General features: G+C 44.4%; 1 protein-coding gene across 1 annotated transcript; it reads right to left on the bottom strand.

Annotated features, from left to right (window-relative positions):
- Window positions 1-1,258: 1,258 nt before the first annotated feature.
- On the bottom strand, window positions 1,259-2,296 carry LOC148138272 (compound eye opsin BCRH2-like). Its single transcript, XM_087981910.1, has one exon. The coding sequence runs from the start codon at window positions 2,294-2,296 to the stop codon at window positions 1,259-1,261; it is 1,038 nt and encodes a 345-aa protein (XP_087838036.1).
- Window positions 2,297-21,962: the final 19,666 nt, after the last annotated feature.

The raw sequence follows: 21,962 nt of genomic DNA on the forward strand, positions 1-21,962 counted from the left end.
TGGGGGGTAATATTCGACTGAGAGTGTGGTCTCATCAAGGCCCTGTACAGCTGCAGAAGGACATCATTTACTGCATCCGCTGCACCCGATGTGGCCTTCTCTATATTGGGGAGACAGGCCGCCTACTTGCGGAATGTTTCAGAGAATCCCTCTGGGACACCAGGACCAACCAACCCAAACACCCCGTGGCTCAACACTTCAACTCCCCCTCCCACTCCAACAAGGACATGCAGGTCCTTGGAATCCTCCATTGCCAGACCATAGCAACATGATGGCTGGAGGAAGAGCACCTCATCTTCTGCCTAGGAACCCTCCAACCACAAGGGATGAACTCAGATTTCTCCAGTTTCCTCAGTTCTCCTCCCCCCACCTTGTCTCAGTCCCAACCCTCAAACTCAACACCACCTTCCTAACCTGCAATCTTCTTCCTGACCTCTCCACCCCCACCCCCACTCCAGCATATCATCATCACCTTATCACCCTCACCTTACCCTCCTTCCACCTATCGCATTTCCAACGCCCCTCCCCCAAGTCCCTCCTCCCTACCTTTTATCTTAGCCTGCTTGTCACACTCTCTTCATTCCTGAAGAAGGACTCATGCCTGAAACGTCGATTCTCCTGCTCCTTGGATGCTGCCTGACCTGCTACAATTTTTCAGACCTAACAGTCTATTCAACACCAGTTCCTGCCGAACATAAATTACCTTCAGTTCATCCATTATCCAGCTGAACCCATCACTGACAGCCAGTCAGTCATTTCCAGTCAATCTTGCACCCTCTTCCCATCCTCCCCTGACCATAACAGTCTCCTCTTGCTTCCATACCTGCTGTCCCTTTGTCATGTCTTTCAATAATTTCAATGCAGAGTATTGTTAAACTTTGGGCAGGGAGGAGTGGGGTGGTCCTCAGGGACAGAAGTGAATTCGAATTTGACATTATAATTGGATGACCTGTGATCTTCTGGGCCAGCAGAAGGGCCAGAATGGAAGGGCTGAATGGCCTCCTGCTGCTCATTGTCTGTATGTCCCCGTGTGTGACAACCTGTCAGTCAATCAGGGATAGCAACGTGTTCCGAGCATGGTGAATGGTGACCCATCATGTCCCCCTCCCCCTCCCGTCCACCACTGGGTGTTATACTCAGGTCCATGTGGTTGTACTGATAGAATTCTTGACCGTACATGTGCAATGCCTGCACTGGAAAAACTGTGGCTGCCTCTGGAGCTCTCTCAGTTGTTTTGCTGAGTCATTAACTGAAGAGTTTACGTGACCAGTTGGTGCACGGCATTCCTGAACTTTGCTCTGAACTTGGACAGAGTAACTGCATAAAATAATGTGTTTGTGCTGCAGCTGAAATCCTTGACAAGGTATCCAATTGGTCCAAAAACACCAAAGGTTGTTCCGTTAATGGCAAAGCATAAGAAATTTGTAACGTACACTAACCACAGAAGTATGAAGCTGGCGGATATGGTGAAGAGCGTAATCACTGACTTCCTCCGGCTCTCCATCTCTGCATCTTTGTGACTCTCTCCCTTGCTCTGACCCCTCAGCGTCTTGCGGACTCGACTGACCACTACAATGTACCTGACCATCAGAGTGTTCATCAACAGGATTAACATGAAAGGGATGAAAGGGGTTAAAACGTTGTCAAACCAATTAAATCCCAGCCACCTGGGATCAGTATAATAGATTGCTTTTGTTCGGCAGCCCCATGGAACGTTGCCCACTATCCACCCAGGTTGAAACCGAAAATAGAAGGGAATGTTTTTTGAACAGAGCAGAATGCCAGTTGCAGCCAGAGCCACAGCCAAGGTTTTGTCTGTCCAATATTTTCTCCGCAGCGTCTGACAGCAAATGACCACAAAACGATCAAAGGAGAAAAGGACAGTGAACCAGACGGAGCAGTCTGTGGTTGCATGAATCAGAACAAAGATGGCACTGCACACAGGGGTGAGGTCCAGGAAATTTCTTGGGAAGTAAAAATTATTGAGTTGCCATAGTACGACGTTCACGAGGAGGAACAGTAGATCCGACGTTGCCATAGCCACCAGGCATCGCGTTGTGCAGTTAGAGAGGCCACACTTTCCACGTGCGAGAACAAAAATCACCAGGAAATTAACTGAAAGAGACAGGGGGTAAGATGTAAATCGGAAATTATTGATCGAACCTTCTCTGCATCGATCCAGAAAGCAATGGATGGTCTTAGCACTGAAATGCGTTAGCTGGGACAGGTCTGAGCAGAAGTGGGTACTGCAGATCCTGGAGATCGATGCTATGGGTAAAAGCCTCTCATCAAGCATTTGCCAGAAACGTCGATTTTTCTGCTCCTGGGATGCTGCCTGACCTGCTGTGCTTTTCCAGCGCCACTCAAATCTTGACTCTGATCTCCAGCATCTGCAGGACCCACTTTCGCTTAGTTTACCTGGTCGAGTTCGGGTAAACATTTCACAACATGAGTTGATGCACTGGACAATATATAATTATACGATGGAGAATGACAACTGAACTGAGAAAGACTTGTTTCATCATTAAGGGCACATGCCACGATCTAAACTCTGTTAATATAATGATTAACTTCAGAGACACAAAGAAACACACCGGGTTAATTACTCAAAACCCGAACGAAATTTACCCTAAATGCTTTAGCACTTAGTATATACAATTTCCACAATTTACATCACACTGTTCCAAAGTGACTAATCTACTTAATTCCATTGAAACTCTCCGAAGTCTCTGGTGAAAATGGAGATTTCCAGAAGGTTGCAGGAGGAGGTGAATTATCCGGCGGGAAATTCAATTGTCAAGCAATTCATGATGAGCCTGCGATGCTGGAGATTCTGCAGTGAGCCTGATCTGAATCTAAATCATCCATTGTCTGACCCTGTATGAACTTGGTTAGAACCTGCCCATGTATCATTGTCAACGGGAGAGTGAAACCGCAGAATTACCTCAGATTCACACAAAGTCAGCGGTGCAAGGCACTTACCAGGAAGTGCTACAATCGGATGGATCACGTAACATATTTTCCGCGCCTGAGATATCGTTTCATACATTTTCTGCGCGAATCCCTTTGTGCAAGCAATCTCTCTGTACTAAACGCTGAGGCAATATTATTCCCAAATCCTTTCATTTATACCTGATGGTATCGCCTGGGGGACAGCCACGTTGCTACACCATTCAATTGTATTATTGAAGAACTTGAGCAAACAGGTGACGACAGTGAATTAACCCTAAATTGTGAGAGCATTTTTCATACTGTGGTTTACTGGATGATACAAATCTCAATCGGTCAATCACAAATATTGGAAAATGCATCTATGATACCCAAACACTATCCGTCACACATTGAAATCTCCTTTGATTTCAATGTCGTCCTTCCCTTAAATTTGACAACTTCGTAATCAAATTCCGGTTGTTGTGTCTTTCCTCAACACTGGGATGCGGCTTCCCTGTTTAACAGTGGCTGTTCTGTAAGGAGATGGTCATTGGTTAATGGACGTGATGCGTTGCAGGTGTCAACAAATCAAACATCGTAATAGAGTTCCTCGAAGTGCACAGTTGCGGCTCAATCCACGATAACTTCACAAACTAAAATCAAACTTTACAAATAACTCACTGGAAGGAATCCTTAAAGATTACATAAGCTTCAATAAATACAGATTCTCCGACAAGTTGAAACTGTTCTGGGGATGTTTCAGAGCTGACTCCGAGTCACACGCAAACTGTATAGCAGCAGATGGGCATTAATATTTCGCGGTCCCCCCAGTGTACTGGACAAGTTCGGTGAAGAAACCTGAAACAGCCGACCGAAGAAGTGATGGAGTCGTTTGAAGGGAAAGAGAGAGGTGAGCGCAGGGAGGAATTTGCAGTGACCCGGATGCAGAACTGTCAAAAAGCAGTGTTGTTTAAGCTGATGTCAAATTTGTCAGCGAGCTCAAGGACTTAGTGTCAGGACTGATAAAGGACAGAAAACAGAGAATGGGAATAAACATGTCTTTTTCAGTTTGTGAGGCCGGAGTTAGTCAGTGCCACAAGGAATATTAATTGAGACAAAACTATTTATACTCTCTGTCAATGACTGAAATGATGCGATCATGTGTTTTCTTTTTCTGAGAAGGCACTATTAGGTGAGACAGTAAGATACAAGGAGGACAGAGAAACCCTGAAAAGGGGAAGCGCAGGTTTAGTGAGTGAGTGACAAAGAAATAGTCTGTGCAACGTAAGCTAGGGAAATGCTAAGAATCGTTCGTTCATTTCAATATTGAAAGGATTTCAGACTACTCTTAGAATTATAGATGATGTATCTAAATTTCGAACAAAGAGCAAGAAGCCTTTCTGTGCAGTCATGCCCCAATTCCCATTTTTCTCTGGAAAGCTTTACTCCTCTCAGATCTTACCAAAGTTCAATAGTGCAACCCTGGGTTTGTGTGATTTCACACCCTCGCCATTGAACCGTTGTTATCCAGCATTCATTCTCTTGATACTTGGCTGCACTCAAATGGACACGGACTCCCAAGCCTCCACTCTTCCTTGCTTTTCACTGTTAATGAAGTCAATGTCAATGGCTGCGTTAACATCAAGTTTTGTCAGTGGACAAACCTAAAACAGCTGACTGACGGACCCCTTCAGGATCATCAGTCCTGACTTGACGCAGTCCAGAAAGATGCGTTGACTCAACCGAGTACCCGCTCAAGAAGGACCTAGAACAGCTCCAGGACATTTTGGGAAGTGGTGGGATGGGGATGGGATAGAGCGGGAGCGGGAGCTGTGCAAAGTGAAGATCCAATGGTCCTGGCCCACAATGGCACCAACAAGGTCCATTCGTGAAATAACCCTGCAGACGGTGAGCACCATAAGCAATCACCCTTTATTTACAAATGCGTAGCCTTTAACAATAGCCTCTCAATGAGTCAGGCATTCAGCATCACAATATCCCTGACATTCACCCCGCTGTGTTAGCAGGTCTTTCTGATTGGTGCAGATTAACAGCCTCCATCAGAGAGATCATATCCTGTGAGGTCCAGGTGGCTGATCTCATGACAGTCACTACAGGTAGAGGCAGCGATGAATTCTTGAAAGTAGAATTGACATAGATGGGCAAGAAATTGAGAAGCTAATTAGGCCGATGGACATGCGAATGGAATTACTTGGTAGCAGGAGGAAGGGCTTTGGTAGTCGCGACATTTTCAGTGGTTTCTGCGACTGTTGTGATCTGAAAACATTGTAAAGGTGGGTTTCCTTTTAACGGGGTGAAAATTGCTACCAGTCTCGGGAAACATGGTACTGTTGTTGCAGAATATTTAATCAAATCGGTCAGAGGCTGGGAATCTGTGATCGAACTCCGTTAAGAGAAAAATGAAGCTGGTCACGGAAAGTTCAAAGTCTGTAATTGAAAGAGAAAAGCAACAGGAACACGCTCTGCATGCACAATGATGCTGTGCTTCAGAAGCCGAGTCTTCAGGAGAAAGCACCGCCCTCACATACCTCACAGAGTCAGGGGCAGGGTTCCACTTTGTGATATTCGGGAGACCCTCAATAACATGTGCACTAAGTGATATTTTTACTGTCGAAACCTCATTTTCTTTGTGATGATGCGTGAGGCATTTGGATGGAATCAGAATAGAAGAACCCATCAATATTTTGAACTGTCTCCAAACACCCAAATACTTAAAGCCACAACGCACAAGCAGAAGGATTAATTTATTTCATCTCCTATTGAGTTGACACAAGAGCACAGATGTAAGCATGGAGCAGTTTATTATTTTTTTTTCAAAAAAAATGTGGACAGACTGAGACAGCATTATGTAACAATATTATTGTATTTGGGAAGAATAGCTATAAAATACTGAAATTGTTTATTAAGATGGAGAATGCAGAAATTGAATTTGAAACTCAGGGCTTTGAATCCAAATAAAGAGAACCACAAGGAATTGATGCATAACTGGGTAAAAATGGACTGAGTTCACAGTAGATAGGCAATGCTGGAAGACTGGAGCGAGGTTAATGTGCTGCCACTATTTAAGAGAACTGGTAAGGAAAGGCCAGGAAACTATAGACCAGTGAGCCTAATGATAGTGATGGTTAATTTGTCAGAGGGTGAAATAACTCTCAAAGGAGGCAGTTTCCCTGTCAAAATGTCATCTGTTATTTTACACATGCACAAAACAACTTGTTCAGATCCAGTTGCAAGAATGCGACGACACTATGAGACTGCTTGTTTCTATCTGTCAGCCAGGGCTCCATGATTAGCCTGGAGATACAGCCCCAATCAGCGATCTCATACTTGAGGAGATTTACCAGGTCCTCATTCTAATCACTACAAAGGGGACTCTGAGGGATAGGATTCACATGTTTTTGGAAAGGCAAGGGCTGACTTTGGATGGACAAGAAGGCTTTATGTGTGGGAAATTGCATCTCGCTAACTTGACTGAGTTTTTTTAAAGAAATGACAAAGAGGACAGAGAGTCATACAGCCATAGAAATGTACAGCATGGAAACAGACCCTTCGGTCCAACTCTTCCATGCCGATCAGATACCGCAACCCACTCCAGTCCCACCTGCCAGCACCTGGCCCATATGCCTCCAAACCATTCCTATTCATATACCCATCCAGATGCCTTTTAAATGTTGCAATTGCACCAGCCTCCACCACTTCATCTGCCAGCTCATTCCAAATGACCACTGTATGAAATAATTGCCCCTTAGGTCGCTTTTACAACTTTCCCCACTCACACTAAACCTTTGCCCTCTAGTTCTGGACTCCCCGACCCCAGGGAAAATACTTTGTCTATTTATCCTATCCATGCCCCTCATGATTTTATAAACCTCTATAAGGTCACCCCTCAGCCTCCGATGCTCCAGGGAAAACAACCCTAGCCTATTCAACCTCTCCCCATAGCTCAAATCCTCCAACCCTCACAACATCCTTGTAAATCTTTTCTGAACCCTTTCAAGTTTCACAACATCTTTCTGATCAGAAGGGGACCAGAATTGCATGCAATATTCCATCAGTGTCTTGTACAGCTGCAACATGACCTCCCAACACCTGTGTTCAATAATCTGCCCAATAAGGGAAAGCATACCGTACTTCACTATCCTATCCACCTGTGACTCCACTTTCAAGGAGCTATGAATCTGCTCTGCAAGGTCTCTTTGCTCAGCAACACTCCCTAGGACCTTACCATAAAGTGTATAAGTCCTGCTAAGATTTGCTTTCCCAAAAATGCAGCACCTCACATTATCTGAATTGAACTCCATCTGCCACTTCTCAGCCAATTGGCCAGCTTGTCAAGATCCTGTTGTAATCTGAGGTAACCCTCTTTGCTGTCCACTACACCTCCAATTTTGGTGTTATCTGATAAAATGACAAGGGGCATGGATCAGGTGAATACCGAGGTCTTTTTCCAGGGTAGAGGTGTCCAAAACTAGAAGGCATAGGTTTACGGGGAAAAGAGAAATATCTGTTCCTCTGAATGAATGTATGATTTATTTATTGTCAACTATATTTCAAACAAAACCATGAAAAATGTAATGTAGCCACAATCTGGTGCCATTTGAAGATAAAGGAAGGATAAAAGCAAGTACTTAAATAAAATTCATCGTCATCGGTTAGGATATAGAGAGGAACCTCGATTATCTGGCATTTGGTTATCCGAATTTTGAATTAAATACAAGCAGCACATCTTTCCAGGCCACTCTGGCCATATCCTCCCTCGTTCTAGAATCCCCAACCAGTAGAAATAGTTTATTGACCCTGTCATTACTCTGCCACACAAAGCAGTTGACAACAAAATATTCAATATTTTCAAGAAGATATATATAGTTCTGAGCAGTAAATGAGTAGAAGAGCATGGGGAGAAAGTGGCCTTATGATTTTATGCTTATTGTTATCTCCAATCGTTTTTTGGAGCAGTGTATTTTTGGGTTTATGCGTGGAACAAGGCACATTTACATGTATAAAGAATGCTGCATTAAATTAACGCCTCGTTGAAGGTATCCTCTTTTTAATCTGTAATTATATTCAAATGCTGTTTGGTTTAGATTGCAACCTTATGGCTCATTTTTCCTTCTCATTACAGTGTGCTTCACCAAGATATAAAATGTTGTGAACTTTGTATTGCTTCTTGTCTTCAATGCAAACAGGAAATGCAATTTTATTCTGAGCTCTGTCAAACACCAATCCCCTTGACCTTTCATTGTGAAGCTGGTGCAGTTTGAGTTTGCAATGGTGGGCCCTCTAGTGGGTTCAGAGTATATTGCTGTCAGTCTGTTTGGCTGCTCAATGTTGACTTCACAATAGTCTGCCCTCTTTCGAGCATAATTCAGACTCTTCGCTGGAATCCAATTGAAATTAAAAAAAAGATTTCTTTCTGCTGTTCATTCTGTTATTTCGAAACTGCAATCTTGCGACCTGCGCTGGAGTTTTAAATGGGGTCAGTTAGATATGGGGAGTCTAGTGAAATGCCAGGAGAACGTTAATAATGGGAGTTGTGAAGTAATGCTTGTTTGATGTTAGACTGAAGACAAGAAAAACTAAAAGGTCAAATGTTAAACTGCGAGCAAGAACACAGAACGCTGCTGGCTCATTTCTGTTCTATTTCCAAGTTTCAGTTTGGGGCTGAATTCCTGCCGCAATGGGGAATGTCTCAAAAGCTGTTTTCTGTCCTGCATAAATGCATCATCAAAATGTGAATTCCCTCAGAGAGATAGAAAGGGGGACAGCTCTTTGAAGGCGTGTCCGAGTTTCTGTGTGTGTGTGTGTGTATGTACGTGAGTGTTGAGAGTTGTTTAGATTAGAATAGATTAGATTAGATTACAGTGTGGAAACAGGCCCTTCGGCCCAACAAGTCGACACCAACCCGCCGAAGCGAAACCCACCCATACCCCTACATTTACCCCTTACCTAACACTATGGGCAATTTAGTATGGCCAATTCACCTGACCCTGCACATCTTTGTGACTGTGGGAGGAAAACGGAGCACCCGGAGGAAACCCACGCAGAAACGGGGAGAACGTGCAAACTCCACACAGTCAGTCGCCTGAGGCGGGAATTGAACCCGGATCTCTGGCGCTGTGAGGCAGCAGTGCTAACCACAGGAATTATTGACACTCAAGTTGGACACACACAGACACGGTCTCTCGATCACACAGATATGTTCACTCACAGTCAGAACCACACACACACACACACACATAGACACACATGATAGAAATACAGAAATATAAGTCAGAGAGAGGGAGTTTTTACTGGGAGTCACACTAAGAGCAGGAAAATCCCGAGATAGAACGTCATTTTGGGAGGTTTAGGGTCAGAGAATCTTATGTGTAAGTATCGGACCTATGTTCAATATTTCCAATTGTATTGATGTTCCTTCTCCCTTGCCTTTTCCTATTTATAAAGTCAATGTCAGTGCTGTGCTAATAGGAAATTGTGGTTGTGAACAAATCTAAGATGTCTGACTTGACTCATTTGTCAGCAAGGGTGGGGAGGGGGAAATGTGTCAAAAGCCATTTCCATTTGCAGATTCTCGCTGAGGTAGCAAATAGAGACAGCTGTTTGGAGGTGATTAAATGCAAATTCGAGAATCTGTTTGCAGTGAATGCCTGAGATAAGGTCAGATTTCAGTAATGTCTGCCTTACCTTCGAAGCTCCATATATTGTATCTGAGAAACTCAAATAGACAAAACCTGAAATAGCTCAGCCACTGAATTCTAGATCTGTAGCCTTGGATTGGAATCTGTCACAGACTGAGAGCACTGCGTGGCTGGGCCCGATCCAAATCTCCCTCAGTGCCTTTGTATCTGTTGGTCAATGTGTGAGTGTCTGTCTGGTTCTCTCCATTCTTTCAGAAGAAATGGAAATCGCCACCTTCCGGTCTGTAACTCACTCTCTATCATGTTAAGTTCATGTTTCTACAACAATCTCCTGGCAACAACAGTCAATGTATCACTTGTCTTCCTATCTGCTGGCATTACCATCATGTTAACTTTCTGATATTCTGCACAAGATCAAACAAACCCCATGGACAACGGCATTCCAGAATTTCTCACCATTTTCATCAGAAACATTCTGCTTGTTCTTTTCTTCCTGCAAATCACATGCCAATACATTATGTTGCACCTGCCAATGTTTAAAATATAACTCAGACAACACAGACAGCAAAGTAGATGATATGATAGGATGTAGCAACTCTGTTACACTCAGTAACTTCATGTTGCAATGTAATAATATCCAGTAAGAAACCTGTCCTCCCTCAAGGACAAAATACCCCTGGGTCTAGAAGTTTGGACTAGGCAAGGAACGGGAGTTTAATTCGTCACTAAATTAGTTTGGAAATCTGTGCTGCACATGGACATTTCTCCACATTATATTCCATTGGCCAATGATTTGCCCACTCAGTGAAGCTGGCCATATCGGCTCACAGTCTCTTTGGTTGTCCCGACAGCTTTCTCTCCCTCTCAACATGGGTCTTGTCAGTGACCCTGGGAGACACTACATGGAAACATAGAAGATGGGAGCAGGAGTAGGCCATTCGGCCTCTTGAGCATGCTGTGCCATTCAAGATGATCAATGTTTGGGAAAAGATTTGTAGCTCAGGTGCCCATTGTTGTGGTTCTGTTCGCCGAGCTAGGAATTTGTGTTGCAGACGTTTCGTCCCCTGTCAGGGTGACATCCTCAGTGCTTGGGAGCCTCCTGTGAAGTGTTTCTGTGATGTTTCCTCCGGCATTTATAGTGATTTGTACCTGCCGCTTCCGGTTGTCAGTTCCAGCTGTCCGTTGCAGTGGCTGGTATATTGGGTCCAGGTCGATGTGCTTATTAATTGAATCTGTGGATGAGTGCCATGCCTCAGAAATTCCCTGGCTGTCCTCTGTTTGGCTTTTCCTATAATAGTAGTGTTGTCCCAGTCGAACTGATGTTGTTTGTCATCTGAGTGTGTGGCTACTAAGGATAGCTGGTCATGTTGTTTCGTGGCTAGTTGGTGTTCATGGATGCGGACAGTTAGCTGTCTTCCTGTTTGTCCTATGTAGTGTTTTGTGCAGTCCATGCATGGGATTTTGTACACTAAATTGGTTTTGCTCATGCTGGGTATCGGGTCCTTTGTCCTGGTGAGTTGTTGTCTGAGAGTGGATGTTGGTTTGTGTGCTGTTTTCTGAACCCTTTCAAATTACACATTTTCTGAACCCTTTCAAATTACACATTTTCTGAACCCTTTCAAATTATACAACATCTTTCTGATAAGAAGGAGACCAAAATTGCACGCAATATTCCAACAGTGGCCGAACCAATGTCCTGTAGAACCGTAACATGACCTCCCAACTCCTGTACTCAATAATCTGACCAATAAAGGAAAGCATACCAAACGCCTGCTTCACTATCCTATCTACCTGCGACTCCACTTTCAAGGAGCAATGAACCTGCACTCCAAGGTCTCTTTGATTAGCAACATTCCCTAGGACCTTACCATTAAGTGTATAAGTCCTGCTAAGATTTCTTTTCCCAAGCAGCACCTCAAATTTATCTAAATTCCATCTGCCACACCTCAGCCCATTGACCCATCTGATCAAGGTACCTTTGTAATCTGAGGTAACCTTCTTCGCTGTTCATTCCACCTTCAATTTTGATGTCATCTGCTAACTTACTGACTATACCTTGTATGCTGGGAGGGAGAAAGAAATTGAGAGATTTCACATGAACGAGAGAGAAACAGTGAGAATGTGTATGATCCAGGCAGAGAGAGACAGAGAGTTTGTACATGAGAGAGATTCACCTTCCCCCTGACACTGAGGGGTTCTGGTATCACACACCAGAATGAAATCAGATGATGTGTTTGGGAGCAGGACATAATCCCTGGAAATTGGACGTCTGTTCATGCAGATGTTCAGAATCAGGAATCTAGCAGAGAAAGCCAACAGAACAGAGAGAACTAAACAAAGAACTTTGTGTTGAATTTGGGGAAGAGTTCAGTTACTGTTGAGAATGTTGAGCCAATGATATATTGGGAAAAGGTGAGGACTGCACTTGCTGGAAACCAGATTCTAGATTAGAGTGGTGCTGGAAAAGCACAGCAGGTCAGGCAGCATCCGAGGAGCAGGAAAATCGACGTTTCGGGCAAAAGTCCTTCAAGGTGGAGAGATAAGTGGAGAGATAAGTAATATATTGAACTTGTTGTACTGCGGTCAAGAGCTCAGGAGTGAGTAAGTGTGTGTGTCTGTGTGTGATGGAGCAGTTCAAAATGAATTTAACTCTGTGTCTGTGCTTGGGGAATGCCTGCACTTCAGATATTTGACTGTAACATCATGGAGAGCTCTCCCCGTGCTGTACCTGTCCCAGGAGTCGTTAATGCAGACGGCGTAGAGAGAGCTTTACTCTGTATCTCCCTCCATTAAACAGGAGATATCATCGCAATGTGCAGATGACACAAATTGTAACTGGAGTAAACAGGGAAGAGCAGGAGTCTTTAGGAGGATACAAGCAGACATTGTTTACTGTCATTGGGAAGATGTCTGAAGGTGAAAGTGATCCACAGGATTGCTGATGTCATCTCAGTAAAAGATTCACAGAGAGACTTCCTTCCTGCTGATGGCCAATTAATATGAAGCACAGAATTCCTGTGAAATAGGCATGTGAGGGCTGAGGGATTTCTGTTTGTCATAACGAGCAAAACGGTCACCTAACGTCCTTGTGGGAAGAGGCCAGGCCTGAATTTAGCCCAAATCACTGCAAACCCACAAGACAACTGAGAGATGGACATTTATAAAACATATCCTGTGTTTTCATTATAATCTCAAACTGGTCTACAGGGAATGCAGCAGTTTCCTAATGTCCTCCGTGTGGTTGAGGGAATGGGGAAGCTAATTTCAGAGACAGAGCGAGAGAGGTACAGACACAGACATAGAGCCAGGAACACACAGAGACAGGATTGGAGGATCCTGGAGATGTTTCAGAGCTAACTCTGAGACAGACACATTTTATACAGCAGCAGATGGGAGTGAATCATTCTCTGTGACCTACAGTGCACAGTCTCAATGAATGACTGCGATGTTGGGATTGGAACAGAACCAAGAAAATCAAATAAAGAACTTGGTATCGAATTTGTTGAGTTCATCCATTTTTTGTTGTCTGTGTGTCTCTGTGTACGTATATCTGTGCATGTATGTGCACGCGTTTGTGTGTGAGAGTGTGTGTGTATGTTTGTGTGTAAAATGGAGACAGTAAGGCGTGAGTTTAAATCAGCATCTCTCAACAAATTATATCTGCTGTTCAATATTTTGAGAGTCATATCATCGAGGGAACTGTCCCTAACTCTGTGCTGTCCCTTTCCTGGAATTGTTTGGTGGGGATTCAGTAAAGGGAGCTTTACCGAGTATCTCACTCCATACAGTCCCTGTCCTGAGAGTGTTGATGGAGACAGTGTTGGATTTAACCTGAACAACTGATCCAGCATCCACAGCTGTTTGTGGAAGAGAGTTCCAAATCTCTCCCTCGCTTTGCGTATCAAAGTGCTTCCTAACATTTCTCCTAAATGTTCGCGACCCGCATTCTCAGACTCTCCTCCCTCTCGTTCTGCAATCTCCCATCAGTGGGAATCGTTGACCTTGATCTACCTTGTCTTGTTGCTTTCATAAGATATCGATCAGATCACCCCTTTACATTCTCAATACATTCTCAATAATATCTCCTCAGAATGAGGTCCAGTATCATTCCTGTAACCCTCCTTTCTGTCACCTCTCTGTTCTCCAGCTTGACAGCCACACACTTGTTTACCGTGAACTCCATCTGACACAGTTTTGCCCATTCACCCAGTCTATCAATCTCCTCTAGTAACTGGTGGTACCATCTGCATTGTCTACAATGCTGCTTAACTTTGTCATAGAATCATCGGGTCAGAATCCACCAGCATGGAAACAAGTCCTTCAGCCTATACTGCTCTACGCTGACTACAATATCCATTCACACTAACCCCATTTCCCTGCACTTGGCCTATAACCTTCTAATTCATTCCTATCCATGTATTTGGCCAAATGCCATTGAAATGTTGTTAATGTACCCGCCTCAACCACTTCCACTGGCAGCTCATTCCATCTGCATACCACCCTCTGTGTAAAAAAGTTACTCCTTGGGTTCCCTTTCAGTCTTTCCACTCTAACCTTACACTGATGCCTTCCAGTCATTGGTTCCCCAACAAGACTGAGTGTATTCACCCTATTCATGCCAGTCATGATCTTATACATTCCATAAGATGTCTCTTCAGTCTCCTACGCTCTAAAGAAAAAAGTCCTTGCTTGTCCAACCGCTTGCTATTACAACTCAGTCCCTTCAGTCTTGGCAACATCTTTGTAAATTTCTTCCACACTCTTTCCAGTTTAATAACACCCTTTCTGTATCAAGGTGACCAAAACTGAACACAATCCTCCAACGTCCTGTAATACTGCAACATAACTTTCCAACCTCTATACTCAATGCCCTAAATGATGAAGGCCAGTGAGCCAAAAGCCTTCTTCACTGGCCTGTCTACCTGTGACTCCACTTTCAGTGAACTGTGCATCTGAATCGTAAAATCCCTCTGTTCCACTAAACTCCATCAGGCCCTACCATTCACCATGAAACTCCTCCCTTGATTGGACTTTCCAAAATGCAAGACCTCACACTTATCTAAATTAAACTGCATTTGCCATTTCTCAGTCCACTTCCCCAGCTGATCAAGATCCTGCTGGTATTTCTGAGAACCTTCCTCATTGTCCATGATACCACCTATTTTAGCGTCATCTGCAAACTTACTACTCATACATTGGGCCTAGAACCAACCCCTGAGGCACTCCATTAGTCACAGGCCTCCAGTCCAATAAGCAGCCTTCCACTATTACCATCTGCTTCAGTGTAGAGGGAGATTTACTCTGTATCTAACCCCATGCTGTCCCTGCTTTGGGAGTGTATGATGGGGGGGATAGTGTCGAGGGAGCGTTACTCTGTATCGAAACTCGTGCTGTTCCTCTCCTGGGAGTGTTTGATGGGGACAGTATAGAGGGATCTTTACTCTGTAAGTAACCCCGCGCTGACCCTGTCTTGGGAGTGTTTGCTGGGTTTACTATCAAGGCATCTTTACTCTGTAACTAGCCCCGTGCTGTCCATGTCCTGGGAGTGGCCGAAGTGTCAGTGTAGAGGGAACTTTCCCTGGATCTAACTCCATGCTGTCTCTGTCCTGCGAGCAGATGATAGTCAATGTAGTGGAAGCGTTTTCTGTATCTAAACCCATTCTCACCAAACTCTGGGAGATTCAGGTGGGAAAGTGTAGGGGGACGCATACTCTCTAGTTAACCCAGTGAAGGAGCTGACCTGAGTGTGTGTGATGGGGTCAGGATGGAGGAAGTGAGTAATGCAATCAGTACGTAATCGCATGCTGAACATGGCAGGAAATTTGAAACGCTGCAGTGCAGAGGCAGCTTTCCTCTGTATCTAACATCAGTCTCTCGACCAGCCCTGGAGTTTTAGATGGGACCAGTTAGATATGGGGAGTCTGGTGAAATGGCAGGTGAACTGAAATAATGTGAGATGTGAAGTAATGCTTGTTGGATGTTAGACTGAAGACAAGATAAACTAAAATGTCAAATGTTAAATTGGGAGCAGGAATACAGAAAGCTGCTGGTTCATTTTTGTTCTGTTGCATATCTCCAAGTTTCAGATTGGGGCTGAATTACTGTCACAATGGGGAATGTCTCAAAATCTATTTTCTGTCCTGCATCATCAAAATGTAAATTCCTTTACAGAGATAGGAAATGGAGATTGTACTTTGATGGTGTCTGTGTCTGTGTGTGTACATACGAGAGTATTAAGACCTTGATCATGGAATCATTGACTCTCAAGCAGGACACACAAAGGCACGATCTCTCACTCACATAGATATGCTCACTTACAGTCAAAACCACAACACACACACACACACACACAAAACAGACACACATGATGGAAATAGAGAAATATAAGTCAGAGAGAGAGAGGTTTTACTGGGAGTCACACTGAGAGCAGGAAAATTCCATTTTTGGGGATTTCTGGTCAGAGAATCTTAGATGTTAGTGTTGCACCAATGTTCAATATTCTCAAACTATATTGATGATGCCAGTCTCTCTTGTTTTTACCTATTTATAAAGTCAATGTCAGTGCTGTGCTAATATAAAATGGTGGCTGTGAACAAATCTGTCTGACTTGATTCATTTGTCAGCAAGGGAGAGGGGGGAATGTGTCAAAAGCCATTTCCATTCATAGATCCTTGTAGAGGCAGGAAAAACAACCACCTGATGAAGGAGCAGTACTCCAAAAACTACCTTTTCCAATTAAACCTGTTGGACTATAACCTGGTGTTAGTGTGATTTTTCTAACTTTGTACACCCCAGTCCAACACTGGCATGTTCAAATCGGAAATAGAGACAGCTCTCTGAAGGTGATTAAAATGCAAATTCCAGAACCTGTTTATAATGAATGCCTCAGACAATGTCAGATTACAGCAAGGTCTGCCTTACTTTCCAAGCTCCAACTATCTGAGAGACACAAATATACAAAACCTGAAATAGCTCAGCCATTGAATTGTAGATCTGTAGCCTTGGATCAGAATCTGAGAATCCTGTATGGTTAGGCCCGATCTAAATCTCCCTCAGTCCCTTCCTGACTGTTGGTCACTGTGTGAGTGTCTGTTTTTCTCTCCCTGCTTTCAGAACACATGGAAACTTCCACCTTCCAGTCTGTAACTCACTCCCTATCATGATAAGCTCACATTTCTATAACAATCTCCTGGCAACAACATTTAATGTATCACTTATCCACCTATCTGCTGGCACTACTATCTGAGATTTCTGTACAAGATCAAACAAACCTCATGGACAATGGTGTTTCAGAATTTCTCACCATTTTAAACAGAAACTTTCTGCTTTTTCTAATCTTCCTGCAAATCACATGCCAATACATTATATTCCACCTGCCAATGTTTTAAATATAATTCACACAACAGTGATTGCAAAGTCGATGATCTGATGTGATGCAGCAAACTCTGCTCCACTCAGTATCTTCATGTTGCAAAGTAATAATATCCAGTCAGAAACCTGTCCTCCCCTCAGGGACAAAACCTCCCTGGGTCTGGAAGTGTGGACTATGCAGGGAAAGGGAATTTTAATCTGTCACTGAGTTAGTTTGGAAATCTGTGCTGCGCATGGACATTTCTTCACATTATATACCATCTGCCAATGACTTGCCCACTCAGTGAAGCTGGCCATATCGGATCACAGTCTCTTTGGTTGTCCCCACAGCTTTCTCTCCCACCCAACATGGGTCTTGTCAGTGACTTTGGAGATATTACATAGAGACATAGAAGATAGGAGCAGGAGTAGGCCATTCAGCCCCTCGAGCATGCTCTGTCATTCAAGATGATAAAGACTGATCTTAGAGCTCAATTTCCTAATCCTATCCTCCCCCTCAGGTCACCTTTGTTCATTTAGACACATGAACCAAACCGAGATCCTGTATCAGAGAGAGAGAGAGAGAGATTGTTTATGAGAGAGAGAGAGTTGTTGAGATGTCAGAGAGACAAATAGTTGAGATGGTGCATGATAGAAAGAGAGTGATACTCAAATGGTGTATGGGAGAGTGTTGGCGGGACAATATATGAGATTGAGATTGTGTTCGAGAGAGGAAGAGACACTAACATTATGTATGAGATAGATGTTGACAGACAGGGAGATAGTGACATTGTACATGGGAGGGAGAAGGAAATTGAGAGATTTTACATTAGAGATAGAGAAAACAGTGAGATTGTGCATGAGCCAGAATGAGAGAGAGAGTTTGTACATGAGAGAGAGATTCATCTTCACCCTCCCCTACCCCCACACCCACCCCGACAATGAGGGATTGCAGTATCACACCAGAATGAAATTGGACAGTATGTTTGCAAACAGTACATGGTCCCTGGAAATCAGATGTCTGTTCATGTGGATGTTCACAACCCGGAATCTAGCAGAGAATGACAACAGAACAGAGAGAATCAAACAAGGAACTTGGTGTTGAATTTGTGGAAGAGTTGTTACTGTTGAGAATGTTGAGCCAGTGATATATTGACCCTGTTGTACCACGGTCGAGAGTTCAGGAGTGAGTGAGTGTGTGTGTGTGTGAAAGAGAGAGAGAGAGAGAGGGGTATGAAAACAGTTCAACTCAGTTTACCGCTGCAACTCTGCTTGGGGAATGCCTGTCCTTCAGATATTTGACTGCGGCTACATGGAAAGCTCTCTCCGTGCTGTACCTGTCCCAGGAGTCATTAATGCGGACAGTGTAGCGAGCTTTACTCAGTATCTCCTCCATTAAACAGGATAAATCATCGGAAGGTGCAGATGATGCACAAATTGCCATTGAATTAAACAGGGAAGAGCAGAAGACTTTAGGAGGAAACAAGCAGACATTGTTTACAGTCATTGGGAAGATATTTGAGGATGAGAGTGGTCCACAGGATTGCTGATGTTATCTCAGTAAAAGACTCACAGGGAAACTTCCTTCCTGCTGTTGGCCAATTAATATGAAGCACTGAATTCCAGTGAAGCAGGCATATGAGGGCTTAGGGAAGCGATAGTGTTTGGATGTTAGACTGAGGAGGGACAATACAGACTAAATGGTACAATGTTAATCTGGGGGGCAAAAACAGAGAAGACTTCAGTTGTGAATCTGGAATTCTGTCAGCACAGAAGAGGGGAAAATATCACCAAAGCACTTTTTAAATTTGGTAACACAATCACATTGGCTTTCTGCGATTTGTGAGCAAGGATCTGGAATATATTGAGGATGTTCTGGAGTAAAGTCATATTTGATCCAATAATGCAGAGCCCTGGTGGCACACACGTACACACACTCTCGCTGATCCCTCAGAATCTCCCGATCGAGGGTGGATTTGGTTGCCCTCCCCCCCCCACCCCCTCCCCCCCCTCCCCCCCCCCCCCCCCCCCCCCCGCCATCACATATCAATCATAAACAGGATTGGATTTTCAGCAACCACTAAGGTAATGTGAGGTTTCTGCTGGGGTGGTGGGAGAGTACTGACGACTGGGAGGTTCCGGCTCAGACGTCAGGCTCAGAAGTTGTTGGAGGTGAAAGGAGTCCAGTGAAAGAGACATTCGGTCCTCCAGTGCACAGGCTTCCCACAGCTAAATCACAAACCTATCTGCGTAACTGGGTAACGACACCATCTCCCCTTCTTCCAAGGTACATTAGGAAACACCCCTGGTTCCCCTCTCCAGGGTCCCCTTGACGAAGGGTCACTTGGTAGGGGCCTACATCTGGGAAAAGAGAATGTGCCCATGGGATATCCCACTCCCAATGAAACTCATCAATACTGACTGAAGGCACGTTGTGGTCATGGAGCAGCTGAACAAACTCAGTTTTTGTGTGACATTTAGAGCACTACTTGGGGTGGTTCTGGCCGTCCCTGTAATAAATAAGGACACTCCTCATCTGGGATCTGCTGTTCTCAGACCAAACCATATTGTTTGTGCGTACCATGTCCGCGACACTCCAGGAGACACATTGTAAAATCACAGAGTTAAACGATGGTGTGTCCTTTCTGCCATGAAAAGCTTGATCCCCAGCATAAGTCCCATAGCAGGCAACAAATATTCCCCAAAAGTCCCCTCCGGCTCTTCAGACTCACGTTTGCAGTCTAGGACATTAGTAGTGGGCGGCACGGTGGCACAGTGGTTAGCACTGCTGCATCACAGCGCCAGAGATCCGGGTTCAATTCCCGCCTCAGGCGACTGACTGTGTGGAGTTTGCACGTTCTCCCCGTGTCTGCGTGGGTTTCCTCCGGGTGCTCCGGTTTCCTCCCACAGTCCAAAGATGTGCAGGTCAGGTGAATTGGCCATACTAAATTGCCCGTAGTGTTAGGTAAGGGGTAAACGTAGGGGTATGGGTGGGTTGCGCTTCGGTGGGGCGGTGTGGACTTGTTGGGCCGAAGGGCCTGTTTCCACACGGTAAGTAATCTAATCTAATGTTGATAGGCTGTTGCAGGGTGCGCTCTAACGACTGGACAATTTGGTTCGCATGAGTGTCCTCTTGGGGGTTCCAAGGGACATAGACCCCGATTGTTGGCGGCTCATCCTCCTCATCAGATTTGGGGTTTGGTAGCTGCCTTGTGGGGAGCATAGTTTTGCGGGTGACATGGAGATGGTGATCTCCAGTGCAAAGGTCATAAGGTGCCACTGGTTTCCTAGAGCACATCTTAACCCGATCTGCTATACAAGTTTTCCCGGGGCTTGGGTATGGTGGTGGGGATGGAGTCATAGGTGGCTCAACGGGAGGCACTGGTGCATTCAGGTAACATCCCATTCCTCCTCTGCCTCAGTATCATTCCCTTCCTCCTCGAACAGGGTCGGTATGCCAGACGTGAGCTCAGACGTGCTTAGGTTCTCTCTACAGCCATGTCGCTTTAACCCCTCTTGTATATCTTCCTCAGCTTTAGCCTCTTTATGCTGTTTCTCCTATTCCCTTTTGTGACTACCATCCAGCCATTCTCACTCAACCTTCAACGCCTCCCAACTCCCAGCCGCTGTTAATACCTCTTCTCACAAGCATTATTTCCCCAGCTGGCTGGTAAGGTGTCCTGCCATTTACTGCTGGCTCTCACCTTCCATTCCTTAATAATGGATTTCCGATTTTCCTCACGATTTCTTTTTTTCCAAATCAGGTTCACCGCCTGCTCACAGGAGTCCATATCACAAGTCCTGCCCAGGGCGAAATCTTGTCCCCTAATCATTCATGGAGCATAAGTTTTGTGAATTATTTTCCTGATCAGGTAAATTCTTGCACATGTTCTGAAATGGGGTCCCCTTCCCAGCCACAAGAAGCGATTGTCGCACTATACCACCGTGCTCTAGTATAAACAAATTTCCACTGGTCTGATGAGTACTGAGGGGTGAGAAATTTACAGAGCCTACTCTCTTTCCTATTATATATTAATTTCCACCATCCATATCTGAAAGAGGCAACTCCCTAAATCAAACCTGTCAAGGTGGCAGGGTGGTTCAGTGGTTAGCACTGCTGCTTCACAGCGCCAGGGACCTGGGTTCGATTCCAGCCTTGGATGAACTGCCTGTGTGGAGTTTGCAATTCTCCTGAGACTGCATGGGTTTCCTCCCACCGTCCAAAGATGTGCAGGTTAGGTGAATTGGCCATGCTAAATTGTCCATAGCGTTAGGTGAAGGTGTAAATGTAGGATAGTAAAAGGGTGAGGGCTAAATACAGGGGAAATGGAGAGGATTAAATACTGGGGAAGGGAGAAGGTGAAATAGACAGTAATAGGTTTAATGCAGATTATAGGATTAATTCGAGAGTAATATTAAAAGGGTTGAACACAGAGTTCTCTGGCGTTTCCCTACCACATTTCTAAAATAGTGGCACCACCTGAGCCAACCTCCAGTCTTCCAGCATCTCACCCATGGCCAGCGATGATGCAAATATCTCAACATTCGGACCAGGAATCACTTCCCCTAGGTCCCAAAAATTTCTAGGTTACATCTGATCGTATCCACCTTTATACGTTTAAAGACATATAGCACCGCCTCCTCCACAATAGGGACATTTTTCAAGATGTCACCATCTATTTCCCCACATTCTGTATCTTCCATGTCTTTCTCCACAGTAAATAATGATGCAAAAATACCCAATTTGTATCTGCTTTCGTTCCACACACATGTCCTGCCTTCCTGATCTTTGAGGGGTTGTATTTTCTCTTGAGTTACCCTTTTGTCCTTGATGTATATATGAAACCCCTCTGGTTTCTCCTGAACCCTATTTGCCAAAGCTATCTCATGTCCCTTTTTTGACCTCCTGATTTCCCTCTTAAGTATACTACTACATCCTTTATACTCTTCTCGTATTCACTCGATCTTTGCTGTCTATATCAGACATATGCATCCTTTCCTTTCTTACCAAAACCTCAATTT

This window comes from Chiloscyllium plagiosum, unplaced genomic scaffold, assembly GCF_037043375.1.
Source record: "Chiloscyllium plagiosum isolate Xiang-an unplaced genomic scaffold, Cpla_swu_hap1 HiC_scaffold_41, whole genome shotgun sequence".
NCBI lineage: Eukaryota > Metazoa > Chordata > Chondrichthyes > Orectolobiformes > Hemiscylliidae > Chiloscyllium > Chiloscyllium plagiosum.

What these genes read in the sequence shown, in the direction of transcription:
- LOC148138272 (XM_087981910.1), bottom strand. Translation starts at nt 2,296, where the DNA reads ATGCTTGATGAGAGGCTTTTACCCATAGCATCGATCTCCAGGATCTGC.